Source organism: Chiloscyllium punctatum, chromosome 31 (assembly GCF_047496795.1).
Source record: "Chiloscyllium punctatum isolate Juve2018m chromosome 31, sChiPun1.3, whole genome shotgun sequence".
In the NCBI taxonomy this organism is placed as follows: Eukaryota; Metazoa; Chordata; class Chondrichthyes; order Orectolobiformes; family Hemiscylliidae; genus Chiloscyllium; species Chiloscyllium punctatum.
Window position 1 is genome coordinate 78,369,464 of NC_092769.1, and position 25,666 is coordinate 78,395,129.

The following is a 25,666-nucleotide window of genomic DNA, read 5'->3' on the forward strand; positions in this document are numbered from 1 at the left end:
CCAAGATTTCTCTGCTCATCTACACTACCAAGAAGCTTACCATTAGCCCAATACTCTGCATTTCTGTTGCTCCTTCCAGAGTGAATCACCTCACACTTTTCCATATTAAACTCCATTTGCCACCTCTCAGCCCAGCTCTACAGCTTATCCATGTCCCTCTGTAACCTATAACATCCTTCATCACTATCCACAACTCTACTAACCTTAGTGTCTTCACAAATTTACTAACCCATCCTTCTACGCCCTCATCCAGGTTATTTATAGAAATGACAAACAGCAATGGCCCCAAAACAGATCCTTGTAGTACACCACTAGTAACTGAACTCCAGGATGAACATTTCCCATCAACCACCACCCTCTGTCTTCTTTCAGCGAGCCAATTTCTGACCAAACTGCTGAATCACCCTCAATCCCATGCCTCTGTATTTTGTTCAATAGCCTAACGTGGGGAATCTCATCAAATGCCTTACAGAAAGCCATATACACCACATCACCGAGTTTACCATCATCCACCTGTTTGGTCACCTTCTCAAATAACTCAAAGGCTTGTGAGGCACAACCTACCCATCACAAAACCTTGTTGACGCTCCCTAATCAACTTATTCCTTTTTAGATGATTATAAATCCTATCTCTTCTAACCCTTTCCAACACTTTGCCCACAACCGAAATAAGGCTCACTGGTCTATAATTTCCAGGGTTGTCTCTACTCCCCTTCTTGAACAAGGGGACAACATTTGCTATCTTTCAGTCTTCTGGCACTATTTCTGTAGATAATGACGACATAAAGATCAAAGCCAAAGGCTTTGCACTCTCCTCCCTGGCTTCCCAGAGAATCCGAGGATAAATCCCATGTGGCCCTGACTTATCTATTTTTACACTTTCCAGTATTGCTAACACCTCCTCCTTGTTAGCCTCAATCCCATCTAGTCTAGTAGTCTGTATCTCTGATTTGGAGATGCCGGTGTTGGACTGGGGAGTACAAAGTTAAAAATCACACAACACCAGGTTATAGTCCAAAAGGTTTAATTGGAAGCACACTAGCTTTCGGAGCGATGCTCCTTCATCATGTGACCTGATGAAGGAGTGTCGCTCCAAAAGCTAGTGTGCTTCCAATTAAACCTGTTGGACTATAACCTGGTGGTGTGTGATTTTTAAGTCTGTATCTCAGTATTCTCCTCGACTGCATTGTCTTTTTCTAGTGTGAATACTGACAAAAAGTATTCATTTAGTGCTTCTCCTATTTCCTCTGACTCCACGCACAACTTCCCACTACTTTGCTTGATTGACCCTAATCTTACTCGAGTCATTCTTTTATTCCTGATTTACCTATAGGAAGCCTTAGGAGAGAGATTTTAAAAAGACATGGGGGCAATTTTTTTTTACATACAGAGTGGTTCACAAGTGGAATGAACTTCCAGAGGAAATGGTGGATGTGGGTGCAAATACAATGTTTAAAAGACATTTGGATAAATACACGAATGGGAAAGGTTTGGAGGGATATGGGCCAGGAGCAGGCAGGTGGGACTGGTTTCGTTTGGAATTATTTTTGGCATAGATTGATTGGACCGAAAGGTCTGTTTCTGTGCTGTATGTTTGTATGTGAAAGAAAAAGAAAGAAAAATATTTTTTTCTTCACTTTTGGTTAACGCAGGACATTCCAAAGGGCTTCACACCCAATGAAATGCTTTTGAAGTGAATTGTCAGTTTCAATGTAAGGAACTCAGTACAGTGGTTCAGATCACCGATTTGTAATGATGTTGGTGAGGGATATCAGTGACAACTGCCTCCTACTCTTTCTATGGGAGCTGTGGGATGCTTCACACCCCTTAATGGCAGACAGGACCTTGGTTTAATGTCCTAGAAAGAAATGGCCTTTCTAAAAATTCGTCACTATGTCTGTATCACACCGGAAATTGGGTCTGGATTATGTGCTATAGTATCTGGAGTATGACTTGTGTCTAAGATGTTGATATGGGTGTTGTCTGCTGAGCTGTGTTTATTGAATGGGCAAGTTACGCACTCAAAATTTCCCCCCACCACTTCATGTGTCATGCGAACTGGATTTAATTTGTTTTAAGCAGACCGGCAGCGGCAACGTAGAAGCTAAGGTTGTGTGTCTGTATCGGAGAAGGGACATTTCCAGCAACCTCAATGGGCTTGCAGACAACCATGCACGTGAGTACCTTGTCATTCATCTGGGGTATGCATGGGTGGTGAGGACACAAGAATGTTCAACCATTATCTGAACCTGGCTGAAATTATACATCCAGCAGCAATAATGTCTGAGGTTATATTTGAAAGTTAAGGCTGGTTGTTAGTGCTATGGATTGGCTTTGTTTAAATATAGGAAGATTTTATGTTTGGTTTCAACCTGCAGTTCATTGAGAGAAATTATGTACAGTTCTAGTACTTGTGTGGTGTAAACAGGAGTTTTGTTCTATTTAGAGTACCGTGTTCTGGGCACTACACTTGAGGAAGGAAATATTGACCTTGGAATGGGTGCAGTGCAGATTCACCAAAATGAAGGTAGGGTCAACCAGGCTAAAATTACAAGGACAGGTTCCATAGACTAGGCTTGTATTCCCTTGATTTGTAGAAGATTAAAAGACAATTGAAGGGTTTAAGATGATTAAAAAATTCAATATTATCCATCTGTGGTATGTGGGGTTGGGAGGAGAGGGTGTGGATGCAAAGTTCAAAATGAGGCATCACTTTAAAATGTTGTCACAGCACACTTTCTCATAAAATGTAATAAATATCTGGGACACTCTCCCCCAAACATTGTCAGGGATGAAAGTAAATTGAAAATATGATTATCAAAACTGATAAATTTGTTTTGTGTAAGATGATTAAAGGTGCAGAACTAAGGTGGGTATATTAGATCAGTCAGGATCTAATTGCGTAGTGGAAGAGGCTTGCAGGGGGTTGGGGTTGCTGACTTTCCACTTCTGCATTCCCAGTTCACATTATTGCCAGTGGGAATATGTACCATATGTTACACCTTGTTGAATACCTGCTTTTCCAATAAACCAGTGTTCTTTTAATTTAATTTTTATTTAGTTAGGGAACTTTGCATATTTCTGTTCTGTGTTTTAAGACCATTCCTCATGGTTAGAGTTTTGTAATACTTGTGTAGGTAAAGTAAATAATTTTGTACAATAAAGAATTTAATTATGAAAGCATTTCACTGTGAAACTGCTTATACTGCCGTTACAGTTTGTCACAATAAAAATCACATCATCGTGTCTCCATTCTATATGCTACTTTTTCAAAAAATTACTCTATTGAATAGTCTTGTGAAATAAAACTCACTTTCTCACTAATGGCATAAAGGACTTACATTCCGTTGAAGTTTGTTAGTTTCTCATGCTTCCCCTTAAATGATAGATGATGTATACCAGAAGAGCACTTGATTGTAAATATGGCAATATGAGTGAAATACTGCCTGTAGGTCAGTAAATTCTGAAACAATAATAGTGTGATTTTATAAGGGGAAGGTGTCTTGCAAGCATTGATCCATTCTAACAACTTTAAGAATGAGTGGACAACAACTTTGAGGAACCACAGAGGATGATAGCAATGTTGATAGATTGACTGCATTGTTGGAACTTGTCTATGTTATTTCCATATCCCTCATACTGTCAACCAAAATAATTCTTTCTACTTTTGTCACCTCTCCTCATCCTCCCTCTCGTTTAGATAAGAGCATACAAATTAGGAGCAAATGTAGTCTATTCAGCCCCTCAAATCTGCTCCACCATTCAATAAGATCATGGCTGATCTGTTTATAATTTGCATTCCACATTTCCATCTATCCCAGTAACCTCTGATACCCTTTCATAAGAAAAGTCTATCTACCTCTGCCTTAAAAATATTCAATGACCCTGCCTCCAAGACCACTTGAGGCTGAGATTCCAAAGGGTAAAACCTTCAGAGAAAATATTTCTCCTCATCTCTGTCCAAAGGGGAAAAACCCTCATTTTAAACCAGTGCCCCTTAGTTCTGGATTGTCCACAGGAGGAAGCATTCTTTCCATGTCCAGACCATTCACGATCTTACACATTTCAATCAGGTCACCGCTCTTCTAAATTTCAGTGGAAATACGACAACTTGCTCATTCCAGGTATACATCTGGGAAACTATCTCTTATCTGCCTTCCAATGTGTTTACATCATTCCTTAAATAAGGAAACCAAAATTCCACGCAGTATTCAAGATGGGATCTTACCAATGCCCTGCGAAACTGACAAATGACATGCTTACTTTTGTGTTCCATTCCTCTCATAATAAATGTTAGCATCCCATTAGTCTTAATTACTTGCTCTTGTTTGTATCAAGCCTCTTATTAATAAGCAAACACACTATGCATCAAAAACTGTGTAACAACAAGTTCCATATTTTTACCACTAGTGATACTAATCCAGCTCCCTCTCCCCCTAACACCCTGACTGTATTTCTGCTGACATTACCACGGCTCCTTCACATGGTCATTCAGTTGCCCCTCTCCCCCAGTGCCCTGTGTCATTAACTGTATCTCTACAGATGTTAATCCAGCTCGCTCACACTGTCACTCAGTAATCCTTCTTACCACCAGTGCCCCGCATCCCAATCCACTAGGTGACATGCAGTCATGTTGAGAGAACTCCATCTCTGTTATATTTGCCTCCACCCAACAAAGACCCAAGCCCCTGTTCTGGACCACCCACATGATGAAAGAGATGTGATGGGAGCTCACTGAGTGGGTAGACCAGCTGCATTGAACTACAAGCACACTTTGTCACTGTATCACTAGAAAGAGAAAGGATAGTTTAAGTGACCACACTAGGTAGCGGTTAAGCAGCAGGCCAGGGTTTGGTATTAACCAGAGAGGGCTAGCCATTTGGATACAAATTTGGCTTGAAGGTAGGAGACGGAGGACGGTGGTGGAGGGTCGTTTTTCAAACAGGAGTCTGTGACCATTGGTGTGCCACAAGTATTGTTGCTGGCTCTGCTGTTTTTTGTCATTTACATAAATGATTTGGGAGAGTGGTGCATATATGAAATAAGCTGCCAGAGGAAGTGGTGGAGGCAGGTACAATTACGAGATTTAAAAGGCATCTGGATGGGTATTTGAATAGGAAGGGTTCAGAGGGATATGAGCCAAATGCTGACAAATTGGACTACATTTATTTAGGATATCTGGTCGGCATGGACAAGTTGGACGGAAGGATCTGTTTCTGTGCTGTGTAACTTTGTCTGTATAGAGGTGTCAGCCATTTGCCAGTAAGTCAAATTCTCCAAGTCTGCCAGAAGGTTGTGCGTTCAAACTAGGATCAGGGGACTTGAACAGGCTGACAGTTCATGCTGACACTCCCTGTTACAGCCCTGTACCACCTCATGTCAAATGAGATAGTAAACTGAAGCTGAACGTAAAAGGTATTACAGCAACTGACTGGTCTTTACCACATTGAAATTTGTGGGATCTTGCTGTGTGCAAATTGATTGCTCCTTTTCCTACAACAATGACCACATTTCCAAAAAGCGATTCCTTAGTTGGCTGTCAAATGCTTTCAGATGTGCCACAGTAACAAGCGTCACTGTGTGAATTGGAGTTCATTCTTTCAAGGCGACAATGCTGACGCAACGATCTTTATGCTGCAGTGATAGAAGATCCTGTGCACTCTGTGAGTAGGATGAGAGGGATTGAAGATCAGGAGTACCTCACGAGCTGATCAAAGGCTTTCTGAAGCAAAAGGAGCAGCAGCTGCAAATGTGGCGAGTGGGTTTTGTTTTGGGAGAGGTGGGTGGGGGTGATGTTCAGGAGGAACTGCACAGGGTGCATTGCCCAATCTCTGTGGAGAATTGGTTGCTGCCCGAGGCAACATGCTGGAATGCTTAATTGCAGGGGAGCCTGATGTTAAAAGGCAGACTGTTTGTGGAAACTCTCCATGGCCCTCCACTCACTACAACCCTTTCTTGTGGTTTACTTCCAGTCATTCCTGAGGGAAAAACAAAACTATGGGATCCACCCAATTGATGGCTAGAGAAGGGGACAGGTGGCAGGCTGCCCACACAATGTGTTCACAGTGTGGGCTGGGACACTGTGCTAAGGAGGAGGCCATAAATAGATGGCGAGGCACATCTCTGTTTGCCCCTGGAGTCATAGAGTCATGCAGCATGGAAGCAGACCCTTCAGTCCAGTTCAAGCAGGTTGATCAGATAACCTAAATTAATCTAGTCCCATTTGCCAACACTTGGCTCATTTCCCTCTAAATCCTTCCTATTCATTTACCCATCTGGATGCCTTTTAAATATTCCCCTGCAATGTACCAATTAATACCCCACCCAGCTTTTTGTTTAAAGAGATGGCTGTCGGGTACCTATGAAACTGTATTTGCCAATGGTGCGCCCATCCCCACAACATTAGTGAGCAGTCCATCAATACCCCAGTCGATAGACTGACAAACCCACCAACAATGGACTTCATGGCTAGGAACATTCTGCGCAAATGCATAAGTGTTACCACCATAATTAACACTTCCTATGTTAATACAATGTCCAAATGTGTTACGAGCTAGGTCAATCTGCTATTGGAATGATGTTATAGGATAAATATTACTACCAAGAAATCGGGGAGAACTCATTTTCAAATTTGGCATCAAGCTCATCCAGCTCAAAGGGCAGATGGGACTTTGGCTCAACGGAAGGACACTCACTCCAAAGTGCATCGTTCCCTCCATATTGACCCTCCTGACAGTGCAGCACTCGCTCAGGCATGAGCCCATCCCCCAGATGGTATGGTACACTCTCATCCCTGACCACAACTGACAATGCATGCTCCCTGAGGTGTCATCCTATGACTGTGTGGCATTCCATGCATTCTGACCCTCCAACAGTGCCTGCTTCCTCAGCACTGACCCACTGATGGTGCGGCGCTCCCTCGGCGCTGACAGTGCAGCATTCTGTTAGTGCTGACCCTCCAACAGTGCGGCATACCTTTGTGCTGCCAATAAGGATATCAGGTTAGATCATGTGTACGTGTATAGAATGAGCTGCCAGAGGAACTGGTGGAGGCTGGTACAGTTGCAACATTTAAGAGGCATTTGTATGGGTATATGAATAAGAAGGGTTTGGAGAGATATGGGCCGGGTGCTGTCAGGTGGGACTAGATTGGGTTGGGATATCTGGTTGGCGTGGACGGGTTGGACCGAAGGGTCTGTTTCCATGCTGTACATCTCTATGATTCTATGACACTGTCTCTGGACTGAGTCTGGAACCAATGACTTTCAGAATCAGATGTGAAAATGCCCACTAAAAGAATCGCAGCTGACATCTCAGATGGTTAGGTTGGTCTCCCAGTGTCCTGACCAGATTCATCTCATGATAGCTCAATGCTATGTCAACCAGTTACTGTTTCAACGTTGACGTGCAATTACTGCCAATATCATTTCATTTATCGTACTCGGTAGCCAATACACAGCCTGACCTCCCCTTTACCTACGCTGCTGCACCATTCCCAAGAGATACTCGCTTATTTGTGGTGAAAAAGGAAAGTATTTTCTGCACGGGAAATTGCAGGGGTACAGGAGTGGTTCGGGGGAGTGTAAGGGCTGCCCAGCAGGAGTTAGGTGACATACAGCAACAGATCTAACTTGAGCATTAAGCTTGACATTGCAGCAAGGTCATTGAGGGGTGGGTATGTCATTGCAACTCTCCCATGTCACACAGGGTACTGAAAATCTGGAAGGTTTGTGGGTCAGTTGAACCTTGTAGAATTGTGATTGGTAGATTTCCGTTTTTGAGGGATATAAATGGTTATGAAACCAAAGGAGGCTAAGTGGATTGAAAGGGCAGATCAGCTCTGACCTAACAAAGTAGAACAGGCTCAAAGGGCTGAATGGTCAACTCCAATTTCTCAATGTCTCCATAGCCAGAATAACTGAATTCACTTCATTAACAATGAAATTCTATTTTCACCTTTTTAAAACCCAGCAATGGTTTCTTCTGCAGTTCTACATGAACTGTGTAATGTGGCCAAGATTTTATCCAATTTTTGTTTTGAAAGTGTGTAGCTGTGTGAGCAGCGGAATGAACAAACGTGTGGAGAGACATGGACTCACGCAAAATAAAACTGTAGGGTTTGAATGTCTGTTTATGACTGTGTACAAAACCTCAGCTTCGGCTGTACTGTGTGTTTTCCCTTAACTTTAAAAAAAAACCCAATGAAACTGCAGGTGGTGGTATGGGGGGGGGGGGGGGGGGGGGGGGTGAGGTTAACATGCTGTCACAGACTGGTGTACCAGTGCTGTGTGTGTGTTTTTTAAAGCATGCGTCTCACAGTACAGGAAGCTTGAGGTTGTGATGTGTGAACCCTTAACTGGTCTACATGGAGTACGCAGCAGTTTGTGTGTGGGCTGTCTATGGCCTGAGGCCCATGCTGGGAATCACACTTTGTAGCATTAATCTTCGGCTTGTTCAGGGTTAATAATAATAAAGGGCTTTTTTTATATTTACTCACATGTACACATTAAAGTGGGGAAGGGATGGGTGGGGTTCAGGCGCAAATTATAAGGGGTTTCAGGACCTCACAAGCAGGGGCTGTGCCTGACTTTGTGTGGCTGCTCTGTCAGCTACTGGAGCTTAAGGGGTTAAAGACACATTTGTTGAGAGGTTCCGCCCAAATTAAAACAGGGTTTCCTGATTGAGGTCAGCAGGGGCCTTTGTTGTTCTAATGTCCGTTTTTTTATTTTAATCCCCTTCCTTGATGTGAATGTGCCTGACATGTTTGCACCAGTGAGTTTTCAGACGAAAGGGTGGGGTGGGTAAGAGAGCACAGTCAAGTCGAACATTAACCTCTCCCATATGCATAAAATGGGAGGGGAAAAATAAACTTCTCTCAGCAGGAGCCAATTTCTATGACAGTCGGGTTTCGTTCCTGTCCCAGTTGATCTCCATTTCTCCCCCCCCCCCCCCCCACCATTTTGCTTCTCCTTGGACCTGGCCTTTTGTGTTGCAGTCTTGGGGGAGGGAACTCATTCCTGATATCATCCAGAGCACACGACCTTTTCCTGTGTCATAGTGTTCAGGAGTTGGAAGCCCTAACTAATTTCTCCTCTGACCATGCCTCTCCAACCCCCTCAAAGGCAAGGGAGACGGAGGTCAATTATTCTGCATCTCACCAATGTGCTTTTTTTTATGTTAAAAAGAACCCGAAGGTTGAAGATGCTGGAAATCAGAAACAAAAACAGAAATTGCTGGAAAAACTTGTTCTGAGGAAAGGTCACTGGACCTGAAACATCCACTTTCCACAAATGCTGTCAGACCTGTTGAGTTTTTCCAGCAATTTCACGTTTTTGTTGCTACTTCTTTCTGCCTTTTATAAGATATATACGGACATATATCTTTCATAAAATGTGGGCATCGGTGTAGGTCAATGTCCCTAATTGCCTTCAGGATTGACAGCTGCCTCTACCTTGAACTGTTGCAGTCTGTGGTGTAATTGAGTGCCTTGCTGGACTGTTCTAGAGGGCACTAAATGGTCAACCATGTTTCTGTGGATCTGGAGTAACATCTGGGTGTAAAAGACCTTTGTGAACCAGATGTGTGTATACAAGAGTCTGGTAGTTCCATGGCCACCATTTCTGACTCTAGCTTTTTAATTCCATATTGATTTAATTAACTCAATTTTCATCCTAGCTGCTGTGGTGGGATCAGAGTCATGTCTTTAGATTCTTAGTCTACCAACATAAACCACCGTACTGAACTACCCGCCAGGATTAGTGCTCTGAAGCAACTCTTTCACTGCTGTTATATGTGAAATGAATTCCAGTGGGGAAGGGAGCAGTACAGTTCAGTTGCACTGGATGTTGTGGAGGAAACCATACTGTCTACTGTAGGGATGCTGGAGCAAGGGACATTGTGGGATGTTTTTCCTGCAGCCTTGTGAGGTTCCTATTTCTATTTCAAATGAAACATGCTAATATTTGAAATAAACCAACGCAAAGATATTTCTTTCATTTCTTTGTTGCCTTTCACCATCTTGGGCATCCCAAAGCTCTTCGAAGCATGATGAATTTCTTGACAGGTTGTAGGACTGTATTGTAGGACATGCAGAAGTCAAGTTATGCAATGCAAGCTCCCATAAGCAGGAAGGAGGTCATGACAAGATTACCTATTTTTAATTAAATTGTTTAAGGGATTAATAGTGGCCGCGGGTTCATTTATATCTAATCAAGAAGACATTCAGGGATGTGGTTTGGCACCTCACGTGAAAAGTGAACCCTCCGACAAACCAATGCTCCCTCAGTATTGGTGCTTGGAGTGTTAATCTATAGAGGGAGTTGGACTTGAACCCACAAATTCTGACTGAATGGAGAGAGGAATATTCATTAAGACAGGATCATTCCAGCAGTGCTTGGGAAATTAAATCTGGGATTTTTCTGTAGATAGTCTTGTACCACACCATACTACACTGCATTCCACACAAATCACTGAATCTCACAATGTTACATTCAGGTAAGTTGTAGAAATTCCACAGGACTTTCATGGACCAACATCTGTGATATAACCATGTATTACACTCCAGCTTAAATATTCCTGTTTCCTGTCTATTTCTGCATGGAATTTAATCTAAAAATGAGTTGTTTTAAAAACTGATCACTGTATCTAAAACAACAAAATATGTTAAACGTGCAAGCATGGACTTTTTGTATTTATGTACCAAGAAGGAGAAAATGAGTCATAATTTTTTTTAATTTAAAAAAAAACATAGTTATCTGTTAAACTGAACAGTCTATGGCTTTAGCCCATGGGGCAAAGGGAATTTAAAATTATGAACCGTGTTGATAGGGTAGATGTAACGAAGATGTGTCCATTTGTAAAGGAAACCAAAATGAGTTGGTCATTAATACAAGTCAGTCACTGTTAAATCCAATGGGGAATTTGGGAGAGTTTTGTTTTTACTCTGAGATGTGGGACTATCTACCATAGGCAGAGATGAATAGTGTTGGTGCACTTCAGGAAAATCCGATAAACATAAGGGGGGAAAGGAGTTGAAAGGTGTGTTGCTAGGGTGGGACGAAGTTGGGTGGGATGGCTTGGGTGGAGCATGAGCACCAGCACGGTGAAGATGGGCTGAATGGCTCTCATTCTTGTTCCTCTTTCTCTCATTAGGAGAGTTTGAAGAAGACTCGAAGCAGCCAGCTCTGGTGGATCAGGAACGGCACCAACTTAAACACAGAGAGCTCTTCCTGTCACGCCAGTTTGAGTCCCTCCCTGCCACACACATCAGGTAATCAAGCAACTTCAAAAGATGGTCATCGGTCACACTAATTGGGTTGAATCTGTCACATGGGCAGACATTGTGTTGTTTGTGCCTAAAAATGAGTACATTTCTATGAAGTTTCCGGCCAGTTACATGAAGTAGGTTGCTTGATTGGCATAGGCTAGAACCAGAGGTGAGTAATTGCATGGAAGTCAATTTGAAGTCTTTTGTTTGGGAGTGTGTTTATCTCTGTGAGGATTTCCAGGGAGTCACAGAGCGAAGGCCCATGCTAAAAGGATCAGAGTTCCTACTCCTAATTACTATCCACTTTTACATTAGCCCTTGCTTTGAGGTGGTGCTATATACAAGAATAGTCAGGAGCACTAACTTGAGCAATACTGAGGGACATCCTATCCTGCTCTGAGCCATGTAGACACGTATAAACCCAGCCCATGTGAACATCAGGAATCTTTCTCTGATGTCCTTAGAAATAGGCTCTGGCCAAGCTGACTGACTGACAAGATCTCATAGAAAGTGAACACTTCTCCAATCAGAAGTTTGGTTTGATTTGATTTGATTTAAAATGTGCCCAACTGTGGCTTAAAAGAATTTGAGAAAGCAGTGTCTACCACATGAGAAATCCATTGTTCTCTGAAGAAGTGAAGCCAGCTTCTGACATCTCACCCAGCTCTGAACTTGCATAATGCCATCTTATCCAGACAAAATATTTTGCTTTCTATAAACATAGACTAAACCTGTAATAATTATACTAAAGCTTCACCAAATTGTGCAGGTTGAGGCTTCTCTAAAGTATACAGACTCTGGGTGTTTTAAACTGGGAATTAATGTTGCACCCTTTCCAAAGTTTCAGTTACCTCATTGTGTAAGGAGGTTAAATCTGAACACTGTATTCGAATTGAGGCCCAATCAAGGTCCTGTACATGACAACTGGTACACTTTGTTTTTGAATTGTTCTGTCAATAGGGCGTGAATTCTCTTTGCTTAATTTTCACAGAAAAAGAGAAACACTTAAAAGCCCCAGATATTGAATTTTTTCTTCACTACGGGCTTTAATTCTTTTCCCTGCCCTGAGTAAGAGATCACTTGTCAAACCCAGACCTAATCCCGTACAGCACATCTTGATCTGCCTGAAGTAGTCTCACATCCTAACAGTTCCAACTCCCACATGCATCTTGCTATTATCTACAAACATTTGGCAGATGGAGCATGACATGGGAAAATGTGAACTTGTCCATTTGGTCAGGAACATTAGAAAAACAACATGTTATTTGAACAAAGACAAACTGCAGAACTCTGAGGTATAGAAGGATCTGAGTGTGCTGATAAATCCGTAATGAAGTAAAGCAGGTTATTAGGAAAGCAAGTGAAATGCTGATGTTTATCGCAAGGAGAATACAATACAAAAGTTGAGAAATTTTACTCCAGCTGTGTAGGATTTTAATGAGACCACACCTGGGCCCCTGTGTACAGTTTTGGTCTCCTTATTTGAAAAGTGATATAATTGCATCAGAAGCTGTTCAGAGAAGGTTATTTCGACTTATTCCTAGAATGAAAATGTCATTCAGTGCAGGAAGTTGAAGCACTAGGCCTGCACCCTATTGAAGTTTAGAAAATTGAGAGGTGATATTACTGAAACACAAGATCTTCCTCCTGTTGATGACCAAGGAAATGTTCTCCTGCAGGGGACAGGGCACAGTTGAAGAGTAAGAGGATTCATTTTCAAGAGTCAGATGAAGCTCGAAGGGTCAGATATCCTAACCCTGCTCCAAAATTCTTTGGTCCTAGATCATTCTCCCTGTGCTTACATATGGCCTGGTAGATCACAGTGAAGGTCCTGAAACCAGTTTCTGAGACTTGCTTGTAATCAGCAAATTCATAGCAAGGAAGACAGTGTCTGATCAGTGGTCCTCATCTACTAAATTGGTGACATCTTGAATCAGACTATCATGACGTGACATCCTTTACTAGTCCCTGACGTAACCTTTGCTTCAGCCCAATCCTGCCCTGTTAAGCTTATGCCTTCCTTCCTCAGCTACACCTCCTCACAGTGTAGTCTGCTGTACTTTAAGGAGATGAAATGCAGTCTGGATGACTGCCATACACCCTTGATCAGTTCATAAAAATAATTCAACCTCCAGTTGCCTGCCACTTCAATGCACCACCGTTATCCTATGCCAACCTTCTGTCCCAGCCCTGCTGCAATACTCCAGCAAGACTCAACACAAGTGGAGGAACAGCACTCCATCTTCTACCTAGGTACCACACAGCCTTCAGGACTCAACATTGAATTTAACAGTTTCAGAGTGTGACCCTCTTGCATGTTGCTTACCTTCACCTCACACCCATAGGTTCTGTGTGTTATGGATTGCTCCCTGCACATCCAACTCATTTCAACCATTCACACATCCCATTAGTTCCCTACCTAGCATTTATCGCTGTGTCAGCTTATCATCAGCTATCTCTTTGTTTGGCTATCCCTTTTTTTGCTTTCTCTTTCTGGGCTCCAGCTGCATGTACTCTATTTACTCCCTCATCAGCATAAATACCATTTCCCATTTATTTTCAGATCTGACATAGGACTCAAAACATTAAATCTGCTTTTCTGTCTACAGATGCTGCCAGATTTGCTAAGTTTCTCTAGCTGTCTCTTCCTCACATTCATGTGTAAGGATTCCATTCCATTCTCTGTTTTTCTGTCTCCATCACATCTATTCTGTTTATGGTGCCTTCCATAATGGTGTTTGTGCCATGTCTGTCTTCTCCCCAACTGTGGTGGACAGGGCCTTCATCCATGTCCAACCCACTTTTGGCAGTTCCATGCCCTCCCTTTTGAGTCAGAGTTTCAAAGCTCAGAAAGAGGCTTTTTGGCGCACTCCTCCCACCAAGAAGGATGATGGGATTCCCCATTTTTTAACTTCAGCAGCTTCTGCATTCAAAGATACATCCTCTTGTTAAATCTGCCACCTCCAGCATGCATTGTTACCAAATGCAGTTCCTGCTCCTCTGTCAGCATTTCCCAGGGTCTGTTCCCAGTGTGACATCTTGGTCCACTTCTCTATCACCCCTAACAACTCATTTCCATCTAATGACACTTTGCCACACAAATGTAGGAAGTGTAGTATTTGCTGTTTTACCTCCTTCATCCTCACTGTCCAAGGCTCCAAACACACCTTCCAGATGAAGCAGCAATTTACTTATACTTTTAATCTAGTTTTGTATTCACTGCTCACAATGTATTGGGGATACCAAACACAGGCTGCATGAATCTTTTGTGAAACACCTGCGCTCAGTCCACAAGTATGACTCTGACCAGTTGATTACCATTCACTGCTCCATCTTGCTCTTGTGCCCAATTTTAGTTCCTGGTTCTGCTGCAGTTCTCTAGTGAAGACCAGTGTAAACTGGAGTAACAGTACCTCATTTTTACTGGAGATCTTACAGTCTTCAGGACTCAACATCGAGTTCAGCAACTTCAGACCATTAACTCTGTCCTCCGTTTTGTTTCTTCTGACAACCCCCCGCTTCCCTCCCCATCTTTGGTTTTATTGATTTTTCACTCAGCAGTATTGACCTATATCCTGTTATTAAAACCTACTATTAACACCTACTTTGTACTGTCTCTCTTGATAAAATGGTTGTCACTTGCTTTGCCTTTTGTTCTGTGACACCAACAGAGACACCTAGGGGTTCAGTTACATAATTCTTTGACATTTGCTTCACAGGTAGACATGGTGGTTAAGAAGGCATTGCCTTCATTGCTCATACCTTTGAGTATAGGAGTTAAGAAGTCATGTTGAAGTTGTACAGGACATTGGTGAGGCCTCTTCTGGAGTACTGTGTCCAGTTCTGATCACCATTATAGGGAGGACATTATTAAGCTGGAGAGGGTTCAGAAAAGATTTACCAGGATGTTGCTGGGAATGGAGAGATTGAGTTATAAGGAGAGGCTGGGACTTCTTTCATTGGAATGTAGATGTTTTGAGGAGTGGCCTCATAGAGATTTAGAAAATTATGAGTACAGGTAAGGCAAATGGTAAGTGTCTTTTCCTTAAGGTGGGGGATTTCAAGACCAGGGGCATATTTTTAAAGTGAGAGGGCAAAATTTTAAAAAAGACATGAGGAGCAACGTTTTTACACCGAGTGGATCATGTGTGAAATGAATTTCCAGAGGAAGTGGTGGATGTGGGTACAGTTACAATGTTTAAAAGACATTTGGCTAAGTACAGGAATAAGTTATATTTGAAGGGATATGGGCCAAGCACAAGCAGGTGGGAGTAGTTTAGTTTGGGATTAAGATTGGCGTGAACTGGTCAGACTGAAGGGTCTGTTTCTGAGCTGTGAGACTCGATGACTCTTATCTCTAATCTCCCTCACCCTCCAACTATCCCCTTCTCTCCTCTTAATAGTTTAATAACACTCTTACTACAGGCAGCAGTATTTGGTGTGGACAGTTAAACGCTAGCTTCGGTGGATGTCCATAAATCCTTGAAGTCAGCGGAACAAGTGGAGAAAGCTTTTATTAGTTCAAGACACTGAATACAAGAACAGGGGGGTTATGAAGATGCTGTATGGATGTTAGTTCAGCCACAGCTGGAGTACTGTGTGCAGTTCTGGTCTCCGCACTATAGGGAGGATGTGATTGTGCTGGAAGGAGTAAAGAGGAGATTCACCAGGACACTACCTGAGCTGGAGTGATTCAGTGATGAAGAGAAACTGGGTGGGCCAGGATTGTTTTCCTTAGAATAGTGAAGGCTGAGGTGAGGTGGGGGGAGACCTGATGGAGGTGCACAAAGTTCTGAGAGGCATAGACAGAATAGATACAGAGAAACTTTCCCAGTCAGGTCAATAACCACTGGTCACAGTTTGAAGGTAAGAGGTAGGAGGTTTAAAGGGAATTTATAGGAAAGACATTTTCACCCAGAGGCTGGTGGGTATCTAGAACTCACTGCCTAAAGGGGTGATAGAGACATGAACCCTCAAAACATTTAAGAAGTATTAGATGAATTGAAAGACCACAACATATGGGCCTATACGCCAAGTACTGGAGAATGGGGTTAGAATTGATGGATATTTGATGACTGGTATAGACACAATGAACTAAAGGATCTCTTTCTGTGTTGTTAAACCTCTGATCCTAAGGCTAAAGATTGAAAGGTAGAAAAATCTATGACGCAAAAAGAAGCCATTGGACTCAATGTGTCCATGTTGAATGAGAGAGCTATTCTGCCACATTCTCCTTCCAGCTCTTAGTCTTGTAAGGTTTTAAAAATGGGAGAAAGGTTTTTGCCTCTGAGTTTCAGATCTCCAGCTTCTCCTAAATTGAAAATCTACACCAAATCCTCCGACTCCTCCTACCAATCACTTTAAGCCAGCTGCAAAAGTTGGCAGTCCTTTTCTAATCTTACTTTGTAACCTTTTAATACTTTCTTTAACTGTAAAAGACACTATTGGATTCAGTTATAATGTTCTTGATTAACATGGTTAAATAGCGTGATAATCAATGTCTTGGTTACCAAATGAAGCTATGATGCAGGAATCAATAAGAGTAAGAGGCAGCACTTGAGAGAGAGAGAGAGAGAGAGAGAGAGATAGAGAGATCAAGAAAAGAGGAGGGTCTGGAAGTCAATGTTGCCTGGTTTCTAATTATACGGTTGTTTTGTTTTTCAGAGGGAAATGCAACGTGGCTTTGCTGAATGAGACTGAGCAGCTGAGCGAGTACCTGGATAGAGAGGTAATTGTCAGCTTGTGGTTGCTCTGTTATGTGAAGTACCAGCTTGGGCATAGTTATTCTGGTTTACAGCCATAAATATTAGTTTAACACTCACCTTCTCCAACTCTTGTGATCTCTGTGCTTCCCATATTTCAGGTCCCCATGCATCTTAATTCCCTTTTTACCCACCATTGGCAGCTGTGACTTTAGCCTCCTGAGCTCTGGAATTCTGTCTCTAAGACATGCTGTACTCCTGGATGGGACTCCTACCAACCAAGCTCTGGTGCATAGGTCGTAATATCTTCCAAAACTCCTTCACTTCTAATCCTTGTCATCTTACACTCACTGGGTTGTTTTTGCTTTGTTAAAAGCATGATGCACATCTGTCATTAGCTCTCTCTTTCCCTTTTTGACTGGGGGAGTGTACAGCAACCTCCTTCAGTGTAATTCTCCGTCATCCTTCTACAAATCAAAAAACAAAGACAATTATTACCACTGCACATATTGCTATAATGCTTTCAAGAAGAATTACCATACACAATATGTTTCTTTTTCTTATTGTTCTTCATTGGTCCCTTTGAGAGAGGGTCCACCAGAGCTTCTCTTTCATATTAATCTTCTCTGAATGCTGTTCACACATGTCCCAAGTTTGTAAGGTTTAAATCTATCGTTTTGTTTATACTGCTGGGTGTTGCTTTCAAAGTTCAAGTGCATATGGTTCCAAATGACACACCACTGTTGACACTGAATCATTGTGATGTGACGCTGTATACAACGTACATGTGGACCTGCCTTTCTGTGAGTGCTTTCTGAAGTGCTTGTTTAGCCATTGGTTATTTCTGTGCTCCTGTAGGATTGTTTCTACTACTCATTGGTGTTCGACCCCTTGCAGAAGACACTGATAGCTGACCAAGGGGAGATTAGAGTTGGGCCCAAGTACCAGGCTGACATCCCAGACAAACTGGCAGAAGGTAACATTTCAGAGAGGTCTGTGTGCATGCGCATGTGTTTGTGTGTCCCTCTCTGCTATGTATTCAAAATAGTCTGCCCATGGTGTCTCAGGCGTTAGCTGTTTGTAGTGTGGAATCATATTGTGGATTTGTGAATGTATAATAGAGAACAGGGTACTGTCTCAGCAGTCAGAGTACATACACATGAAATGGGGTGTCCCCAGGAGAGACAGACAGAGAACAGAACAGAAAAAGCACCGATCCTTGAGAATCTTCACTCCCCCTTTTCCCTTTCACTTTTCAGGTGAGTCAGATAATAGGAACCAGCTGAAAATGGAAACAAAAGTATGGGACCCAGATAATCCACTGACTGATCGGCAAATTGACCAGTTTCTGGTCGTGGCTCGGTAGGTTCCTCCAATTTAAAACTAGTATTGTGCCTTTCACAACTTCAGGTTTTCAGAATTTTTTACTGATGATAGTGTAGCACTCTGTCAGTACTGCATCGGGAAGGTTGGCCTGGATCAATGATGTACTAAAGGCGCTGGAGTAGGGGAAAGCAGTACTCATTGAGCCACAGCTACTTGGCTCATTGCCCTGATGTCACTTTGTGCCATCTTATCAAGTTAACAGCCCAATGGGGAAGCTGAATGAAGGAAGATGGTGAATTATCTTCTTTACTCTTCTAAGTTACGTTTTTACACACAAAGGAAAACAGGCTTGCATTTATATAGCATCTGTCACTATCTCAGCAGCCCAAAGCCCATTATAACCAAATATGTGTTTTTGAAATCTTAAAACATAAAGTCACAGTGGACATTTCATGCACCACAGGTTACCAGGAACATCAGAATGGTAAAAAAAACCTTGCCAATTGACGGTAGCTTTTTTTAAAATTCAGTCATGAGATGTGGGCATCGCTGGCTAAGCTAGAATTTATTGCCCATCCTGAGTCATCCACATTGCTGTGGGCCAGGGATCAGACCAGGTAAGGACAGCAGATTTCCTTCCCTAAAGGACTTTAGTGAACCAGGTTTTTTTTTTGCAGCAATTGACAATGGCTTATATGCTAATTTTGTTTTGTTTCAGATTTTTGTTAAATTCAAATTTCACGGAATCTGTCCCAGAGCTAGTTTACTAGCCCAGTGCCACCTTCCTAATATTGACCCATTACTCTCCCTTTTCACATGAGCACTGCTAAATTTTTAGCAATCACTTACAAGGGCAGGTGGAACCTGTTTTTTTCCTTCTGAGTGACGACTTCTCCAAAAGGGAGTATTGCCTCTGAACCGGTACCAGGAATGTCAGCCTGGATTTTGGTTTTAGGTCTCCAATCTGGGATTTGTATCAGAATGGTCTGACTTAGGTGGGAAGAGTGTCATGGCTGACATCCATGTCTCGCATCTGACTCTTTCTTGCCTGCAGCTTCAGTAAGTGCCACTCCCCAGCTGCAAGAGTGAATCTAGCTTATTATATCAGGTCTCCTGTGTTACCTGAGGAAACAAAGTGTGGGAGGCTTTGGAGCAGTGTTGTCTGTGGGCCTGTTCCCTTGTCCGTTGAGATTATTATCCTTAAAACAATTGCATTTGGAAGTTCTTGCAATTGACTGGTGATTGTGTTTGGCTGGTTCCCTGTATTGATTTAATATTCTTGTTTTCTTCTGACAGAGCGGTGGGAACATTTGCCCGTGCTTTAGACTGCAGCAGCTCAATCAGGCAGCCCAGCTTACACATGAGTGCAGCTGCAGCATCCAGGGACATCACACTGGTAATGCCTTTGGCACACTGCGAGCAATCTTGGGACTGCAGTCATCAGAGGTGCAGGGTGTTCAGTGCTTGTGGAATAGTGGCTGCAGGTTTGATATTGCAATTGACCACCAGCAAACCCAAATGGCTGCTGTGTCTTGGACTACCCAAGCTGTGTAAATGTTCTGCACAAACACCAAACAGTTGACAGTTTGAGGATCCAGACACTTGTGTTAAAATGATACAGCCCACTGATGTCTGAATACCTATTAGTTATTCTTAAAGTCTTGTGCTTTCATCTGCCCAGTCCCACCCTGCACCACTATATAATCATCATTTCAAGCTGCAGTACAGTAATTAGAGTCATAGAGATGTACAGCATGGAAACAGACCCTTCGGTCCAACCTGTCCACGCCGACCAGATATCCCAACCCAAACTAGTCCCACCTGCCAGCAACCGGCCCATATCCCTCCAAATCCTTCCTATTCATATACCCATCCAAATGCCTCTTAAATGTTGCAACTGTACCAGCCTCCACCACTTCCTCTGGCAGCTCATTCCATACACGAAAAGAGCAATAATTAATTCTTTCACTTGCAAACATCCTTAAGTTACATTTTGTTTTGTTTCTGTAAGAACTTGGAATCAAACAATGCAAAAATCGATAACCAACGAATCCAATTAAGTGAAAACATTTGCATTTAAGCTGTCTTATTTCTGAATTTGAAATCCACTGTCCAACTAGTGTCTCATTTGATTACAACAAGCGGTATATTGGAGTGAGCTTCTGGTAACGTTTGCATCCCTTTCCTCCACTACATAAAATTTTAACTCTGCTTCTTTTCCAGTTCCATGCCATGGATACGCTACAACGTAACTGTTACGATCTCGCCAAAGCAATGTCAACTTTAGTACCACAAGGAGGGCCTGTATTGTGTCGGGATGAGATGGAGGAGTGGTCATCGTCTGAAGCTATGCTTTTTGAGGAGGCACTAGAAAAATATGGCAAGGATTTCACAGACATTAGACAAGACTTTGTAAGTTCCCTGTCTTTGGTTCCTTGGCATTGTGTACAGTGAGAGTGTAGGCCTCACACGTATAGTAGAGCAGCTGTGCAGCTAAAGCCAGAGAGGAAGGGAGAGCTAGAGAAAGGAAGTCTCTTTATTTTTCTTCTCTCTGTCTATCTCTCTCTCTCTCTTTTCTCTTTCCCCGTCCCCCACTTTCTGCACCCCCTACCCTCCACTCCCACATTACAATAATCATCCATCGATTACATCTATTGATAAAACATAATTTGTACTGTATCTTTAGCAAATAATAAAGAGAGGCTGGGCGATTTAGGGAGCAAATCCACAACTCAACGGCCAAACTACTGAAGGCATGGCACTATTGGTGACCATCAGTGATATGCAAGAGGCCAAATTTGGAGGAGCACTGAGATCTTAAAGGGTAGTTTGGCCTGGAAGAAGTTACAGTGATAAGAAGGAGTGTAGGGGCTGAAGAAGGTAATAGGTAGGCAAGGATGTAGGGGCTGTAGAAGGTTATAGAGATGAGGACAGCAGGGGCTGGAGGAAGTTACTTAGTTCATAGAGTCATAGAGATATACAGCACGGAAACAGACCCTTTGGTCCAACTCGTCCATACTGACCCAGATATCCCAACCCAATCTAGTCCCACCTGCCAGCACACAGCCCATATCCCTCTAAACCCTTCCTATTCAAAAACCCATCCAGATGCCTTTTAAATGTTGCAATTGTACTAGTCTTCACCACATCCTCTGGCAGCTCAATCCACACACGTGCACCGTCTGAGTGAAAATGTTGCCCGAGGTCTCTTTTATATCTTTCCCCTCTCACCCGAAACTTATCCTCTCTAGTTCTGGACTCCCCCACCCGGGAGAAACACTTTGTCTGTTTATCCTATCCATGCCCCTTATGATTTTATAAACTTCTATAAGGTCACCCCTCAGCCTCCGACGCTCCAGGGAAAACAGCCCCAGCCTGTTCAGACTCTCCCTATAGTTCAAATCCTCCAACCCTGGCAACATCCTTGTAAATCTTTTCTGAACCCTTTCAAGTTTCACAATATCTTTCCGATAGGAAGGAGGCTAGAATTGCATGCAATATGCCAACAGTGGCCTAACCAATGTCCTGTACAGTCACAACATGACCTCCCAACTCCTGTACTCTGATCAGTAAAGGAAAGCATGCCAAATGTTGCCTTCATTATCCTATCTACCTCCGACTTGACCTTCAAGGAGCTATGAACCTGCACTCCAAGGTCTCTTTGTTCAGTAACACTCCCTAGGACCTTACCATTAAGTGTATAAGTCCTGCTAAGATTTGCTTTCCCAAAATGCAGCACCCCACATTTATCCAAATCAAACTCCATCTTCCACTTCTCAGCCCATTGGCCCATCTAATCAAGATCCCGTTGTAATCTGAGGTAACCATCTTCGCCGTCCACTACACCTCCAATTTTGGTATCATCAACAAACATACTAACTATACCTCTTATGCTCACATCCAAATCATTTATATAAATGATGAAACGTAGTGGACCCAGCACCAATCCTTGTGGCACTCCACTGGTCACAGGCCTCCAGTCTGAAAAACCCTCCACCACCTCCCTCTGTCTTCTACCTTTCAGCCATTCTGTATCCAAATGGCTAGTTCTCCCTGTATTCTATGACATCTAATCTTGCTCACCAGTCTCCCGTGAGGAACATTGTCAAACGCCTTTCTGAAGTCCATATACATCACGTCTACTGCTGTGCCCTCATCAATCCTCTTTGTTACTTCAAAAACCTCAATCGAGTTTGTGAGACAGGATTTCCCACGCACAAAGCCATGCTGACTACCCCTAATCTGTTCCTTCCTTTCCAAATACATGTACATCCTGTCCCTCAGGATTCCCTCTAACACCTTGCCCACCACTGATGTCAGGCCACTGGTCTATAGTTCCCTGGCTTGTCCTTACCACCTTTCTTAAACAGTGGCACCACGTTTGCCAACCTCCAGTTTTCAGGCACCACATCTGTGACTATCGATGATACAAATATCTCCGTAAGAGGCCCAGCAATCACTTCCCTAGCTTCCCACAGAGTTCTAGGGTACACCTGATCAGGTCCTGGGGATTTATCCACTTTTATGGACAACTTGACAAGTTTAGATTGGGAGGTTTCCAGGGGATTAGAGGGAAGGAGGTTGTATGGGCTAGAATAGATTATAGAGCTAGGGAAAGAGATTGGATGGGCTGGAAGAGATTACAGAGCTAGGGAAGAGCTGTATGGAGTGTTCCCTCCAATTTTCTTTCTGGTTGCATGGGCCTCCATGTAGTGACTTCAAGAACCAGAAGTCTCTGCTGCAGTCAGTGTAAGTAGAATCGTGGAGCAGCTATGTTGCTTAGAGGGAACATTGGTTACAGATGCTGGAGGAGGTTAGAGAGGGAGAGTGGGGCTCTCCATATGCTCTGTCTCACTCACATTCCCACTCTCATTAGTATTGTTTCAATCCATTTTGCAGTTACCCTGGAAATCGTTGGCCAGTATAGTCCAATTTTATTACATGTGGAAGACCACAGACCGATACATCCAACAGGTGAGATGGATCTTTCTACTCAGACTGAGTCTGCAACTAAAGTAAGTACAGTCTAGAAATTGATCTTGTGAATGTTCATTGTTAATGGGAAAGGTCATCACGTTTGCACCAATTTTAATCATATTCCCAAATTAAAGCAAAGTACTGCAGACTCTGGATATCTCCCCTAAGGGTCATGAGTCTTTGGAACTGTCTTCCTGAAAATACAGTGGAATGAAAGTCCTTGAATATCCTTAAGGCAGAGGTTGGTAGATTCTTGGTAAGCAGGAAAAGGTTAGCGGGATAGGCAGGAATGTGGAGTAATCAGATCAGGCATGATTGTTTTGAAAGGCTGAACAGGTTTGAGGGGGTAAGTGGCGTACTTGTGCTCCAAATTCACATGAAGGAACTTCTGGTCTTCATACGAAATGGCCAGCCACTTACCGTGAAACTGCAACATTAAGTTGTAGATGACCCAGCTGGCGAAAGATTTCCTCGGCACCAGCTTTGTCAAGCTCATGAAGAATGATACATTTTTCAATTCAATTATCTCTCATTCTTCCAAATTTACAAGTTAATCCAGAGACCCAGGTCATGTTCTGGGGACCCGGGTTCAAATCCAGCCACGGCAGATGATGCAATTTGAATTCAATATAAAAGGCAATTCTGGAATTAAGAGTCCAAAGATGACCATGAATCCATTGTTGATTGTCGAAAAAAGCATCTGGCTCACTAATGTCCTTTAGGGAAGGAAACTGCTGACCTCACGTGGTCTGGCCTATGTGGTTAACTCTTAACTGCCCCTGAGCAATTAGGGATGGGCAATAAATGCTGGCCTAGCCAGCAATGCCTTCATCCCGTGAATGAATTTAATTAAAAACTGCAGGGAACATGAGTTTAATCAATTTAATCTCTCTCCCTTGCACAACCCTTTCTTCCTGGGCTTAATTAGAAAGACAGGTTCCTTTAATTGACAGTTACTGCGTTTATTTTGGGAACTCCATTTTGTCATTGACTTTTCCATTGGGTATGCCTTGTGTCAGTTGTGTATTGTGTTCTAAGAATACAGGTGAAAGGCTGTGCCCAGAAATCGTCCTGTCAACTCACGGTCAGCCCATGCCTGGCTTCTGTTTTTTGCCCCTCCAGCCAGGTGTATCGGATAAGATACTGACAAGATAAAATCTTCTCTATTTTTGCACTCTTAAGCCTTCATTTCCAAAGCTGGAAGTACCACACCCTCCTGAGCCTATATGGAAGCAATTCCCTCCTACACTACCAATGTCCAAGGATTTTTAGAACTGACCTTCTATCAGAACTGTTGTGTCAGAACTTGGTCGTGACTGTGAGGCAGTGTATCACATCACTTTCATAGATATTCTCTCCTTCTGTTACAGAAAAGGTTGAAAGTAGCTGAAGCTGACAGCAAACTGAAGCAGGTCTACATTCCTACCTAGTAAGTGGACACCCAACCCGGAAGTGAACTAAGTTAGAAGAATGATTAAATATTCATTATGTCATTTACCTCCTGAGAAGCACACTGAAAATGTAGACAATGTTGTAATGTAGGAAGCAGCAGCACTTCATTCAAAGTAAGCTCTGACAAACTACAGTGTGATCATGTTAAAACAGACATGTTTGTGATATTAACTGAAGTATGCATGTTGGCCACAAAACACAAGGAAACCATCTTGCTCTTCAGGAAGTGTTGCATCAACTTGAGACAGCAAATCATGTATACATTTACCACTTCATATGATAGGTAATCTCTGTGCTGACCCTTCAATGATGCAGTGCTCCCTCAGTCCTGACTGCACAGCAATTCTCAGTGTAGAGCCTCTGACAGTGCAGCACTCTGTCAGTAATGACCTTCCAACAGCATGGTGCTTCCTTAATCTTGACCCTCAAAGGTGGTGCTTCCTTATGACAAACCTTCAGATGGTGCAATACTCCCTCAGACAGTGTGACATTCCTTTATTGCTGACCTTCTGACAGTGCAGTGCTTTCTCAACATTGAACCTCTGAAAGTGTGTTGTTTCCTCAGTTCTGACCCTGTGACAGTCCCTCAACACTGACCCTCAGACAATGCAGTGCTCCCTCAGTGCTGACCTTCTGACAGTATGGTGCTCCCTCAAAACTGACCATGTAACTGCACGTTGCTTCCACGACCCTGAACCCCTGACAGCAGTACTGGTTATAAGCATTGGCCTACTGTTGAACCACAGCTGATATGTATGATGATATAGTCCCACATTTATTGGTGTTTTCATTAAAGGAGAAAACATTGGATTGCCAGATACTTGTCAAGTTCTGATCCAGCTGTGGCATCTCAACCTAAAATTGTAAATGATACCAGTACAGCAGGGGTACGTAGAGTTGTCCATGTAGTCCCGCTGCATGCTGTTTCATAATCCCTTATCAT

At 42.8% G+C, this 25,666-nt stretch overlaps 1 protein-coding gene across 5 annotated transcripts in view; it reads left to right on the plus strand.

The window, feature by feature from the left end:
- The window catches only part of mta2 (metastasis associated 1 family, member 2), a 79,456-nt gene that overhangs the window by 25,757 nt on the left and 28,033 nt on the right, over positions 1-25,666 (plus strand). For 2 of the 5 annotated variants that reach the window (XM_072551186.1, XM_072551181.1), the window contains exons 3-12: positions 2,080-2,176; positions 2,447-2,527; positions 11,152-11,269; positions 16,931-16,994; positions 17,827-17,944; positions 18,228-18,330; positions 19,591-19,690; positions 20,518-20,706; positions 23,194-23,268; positions 24,642-24,700. In XM_072551186.1, coding sequence (XP_072407287.1) covers positions 2,080-2,176; positions 2,447-2,527; positions 11,152-11,269; positions 16,931-16,994; positions 17,827-17,944; positions 18,228-18,330; positions 19,591-19,690; positions 20,518-20,706; positions 23,194-23,268; positions 24,642-24,700 — 1,004 coding nt within the window. The remainder of the gene's footprint in view (positions 1-2,079; positions 2,177-2,446; positions 2,528-11,151; positions 11,270-16,930; positions 16,995-17,826; positions 17,945-18,227; positions 18,331-19,590; positions 19,691-20,517; positions 20,707-23,193; positions 23,269-24,641; positions 24,701-25,666) is intronic. The other 3 variants (XM_072551182.1, XM_072551184.1, XM_072551185.1) reach the window with 3 other exon arrangements.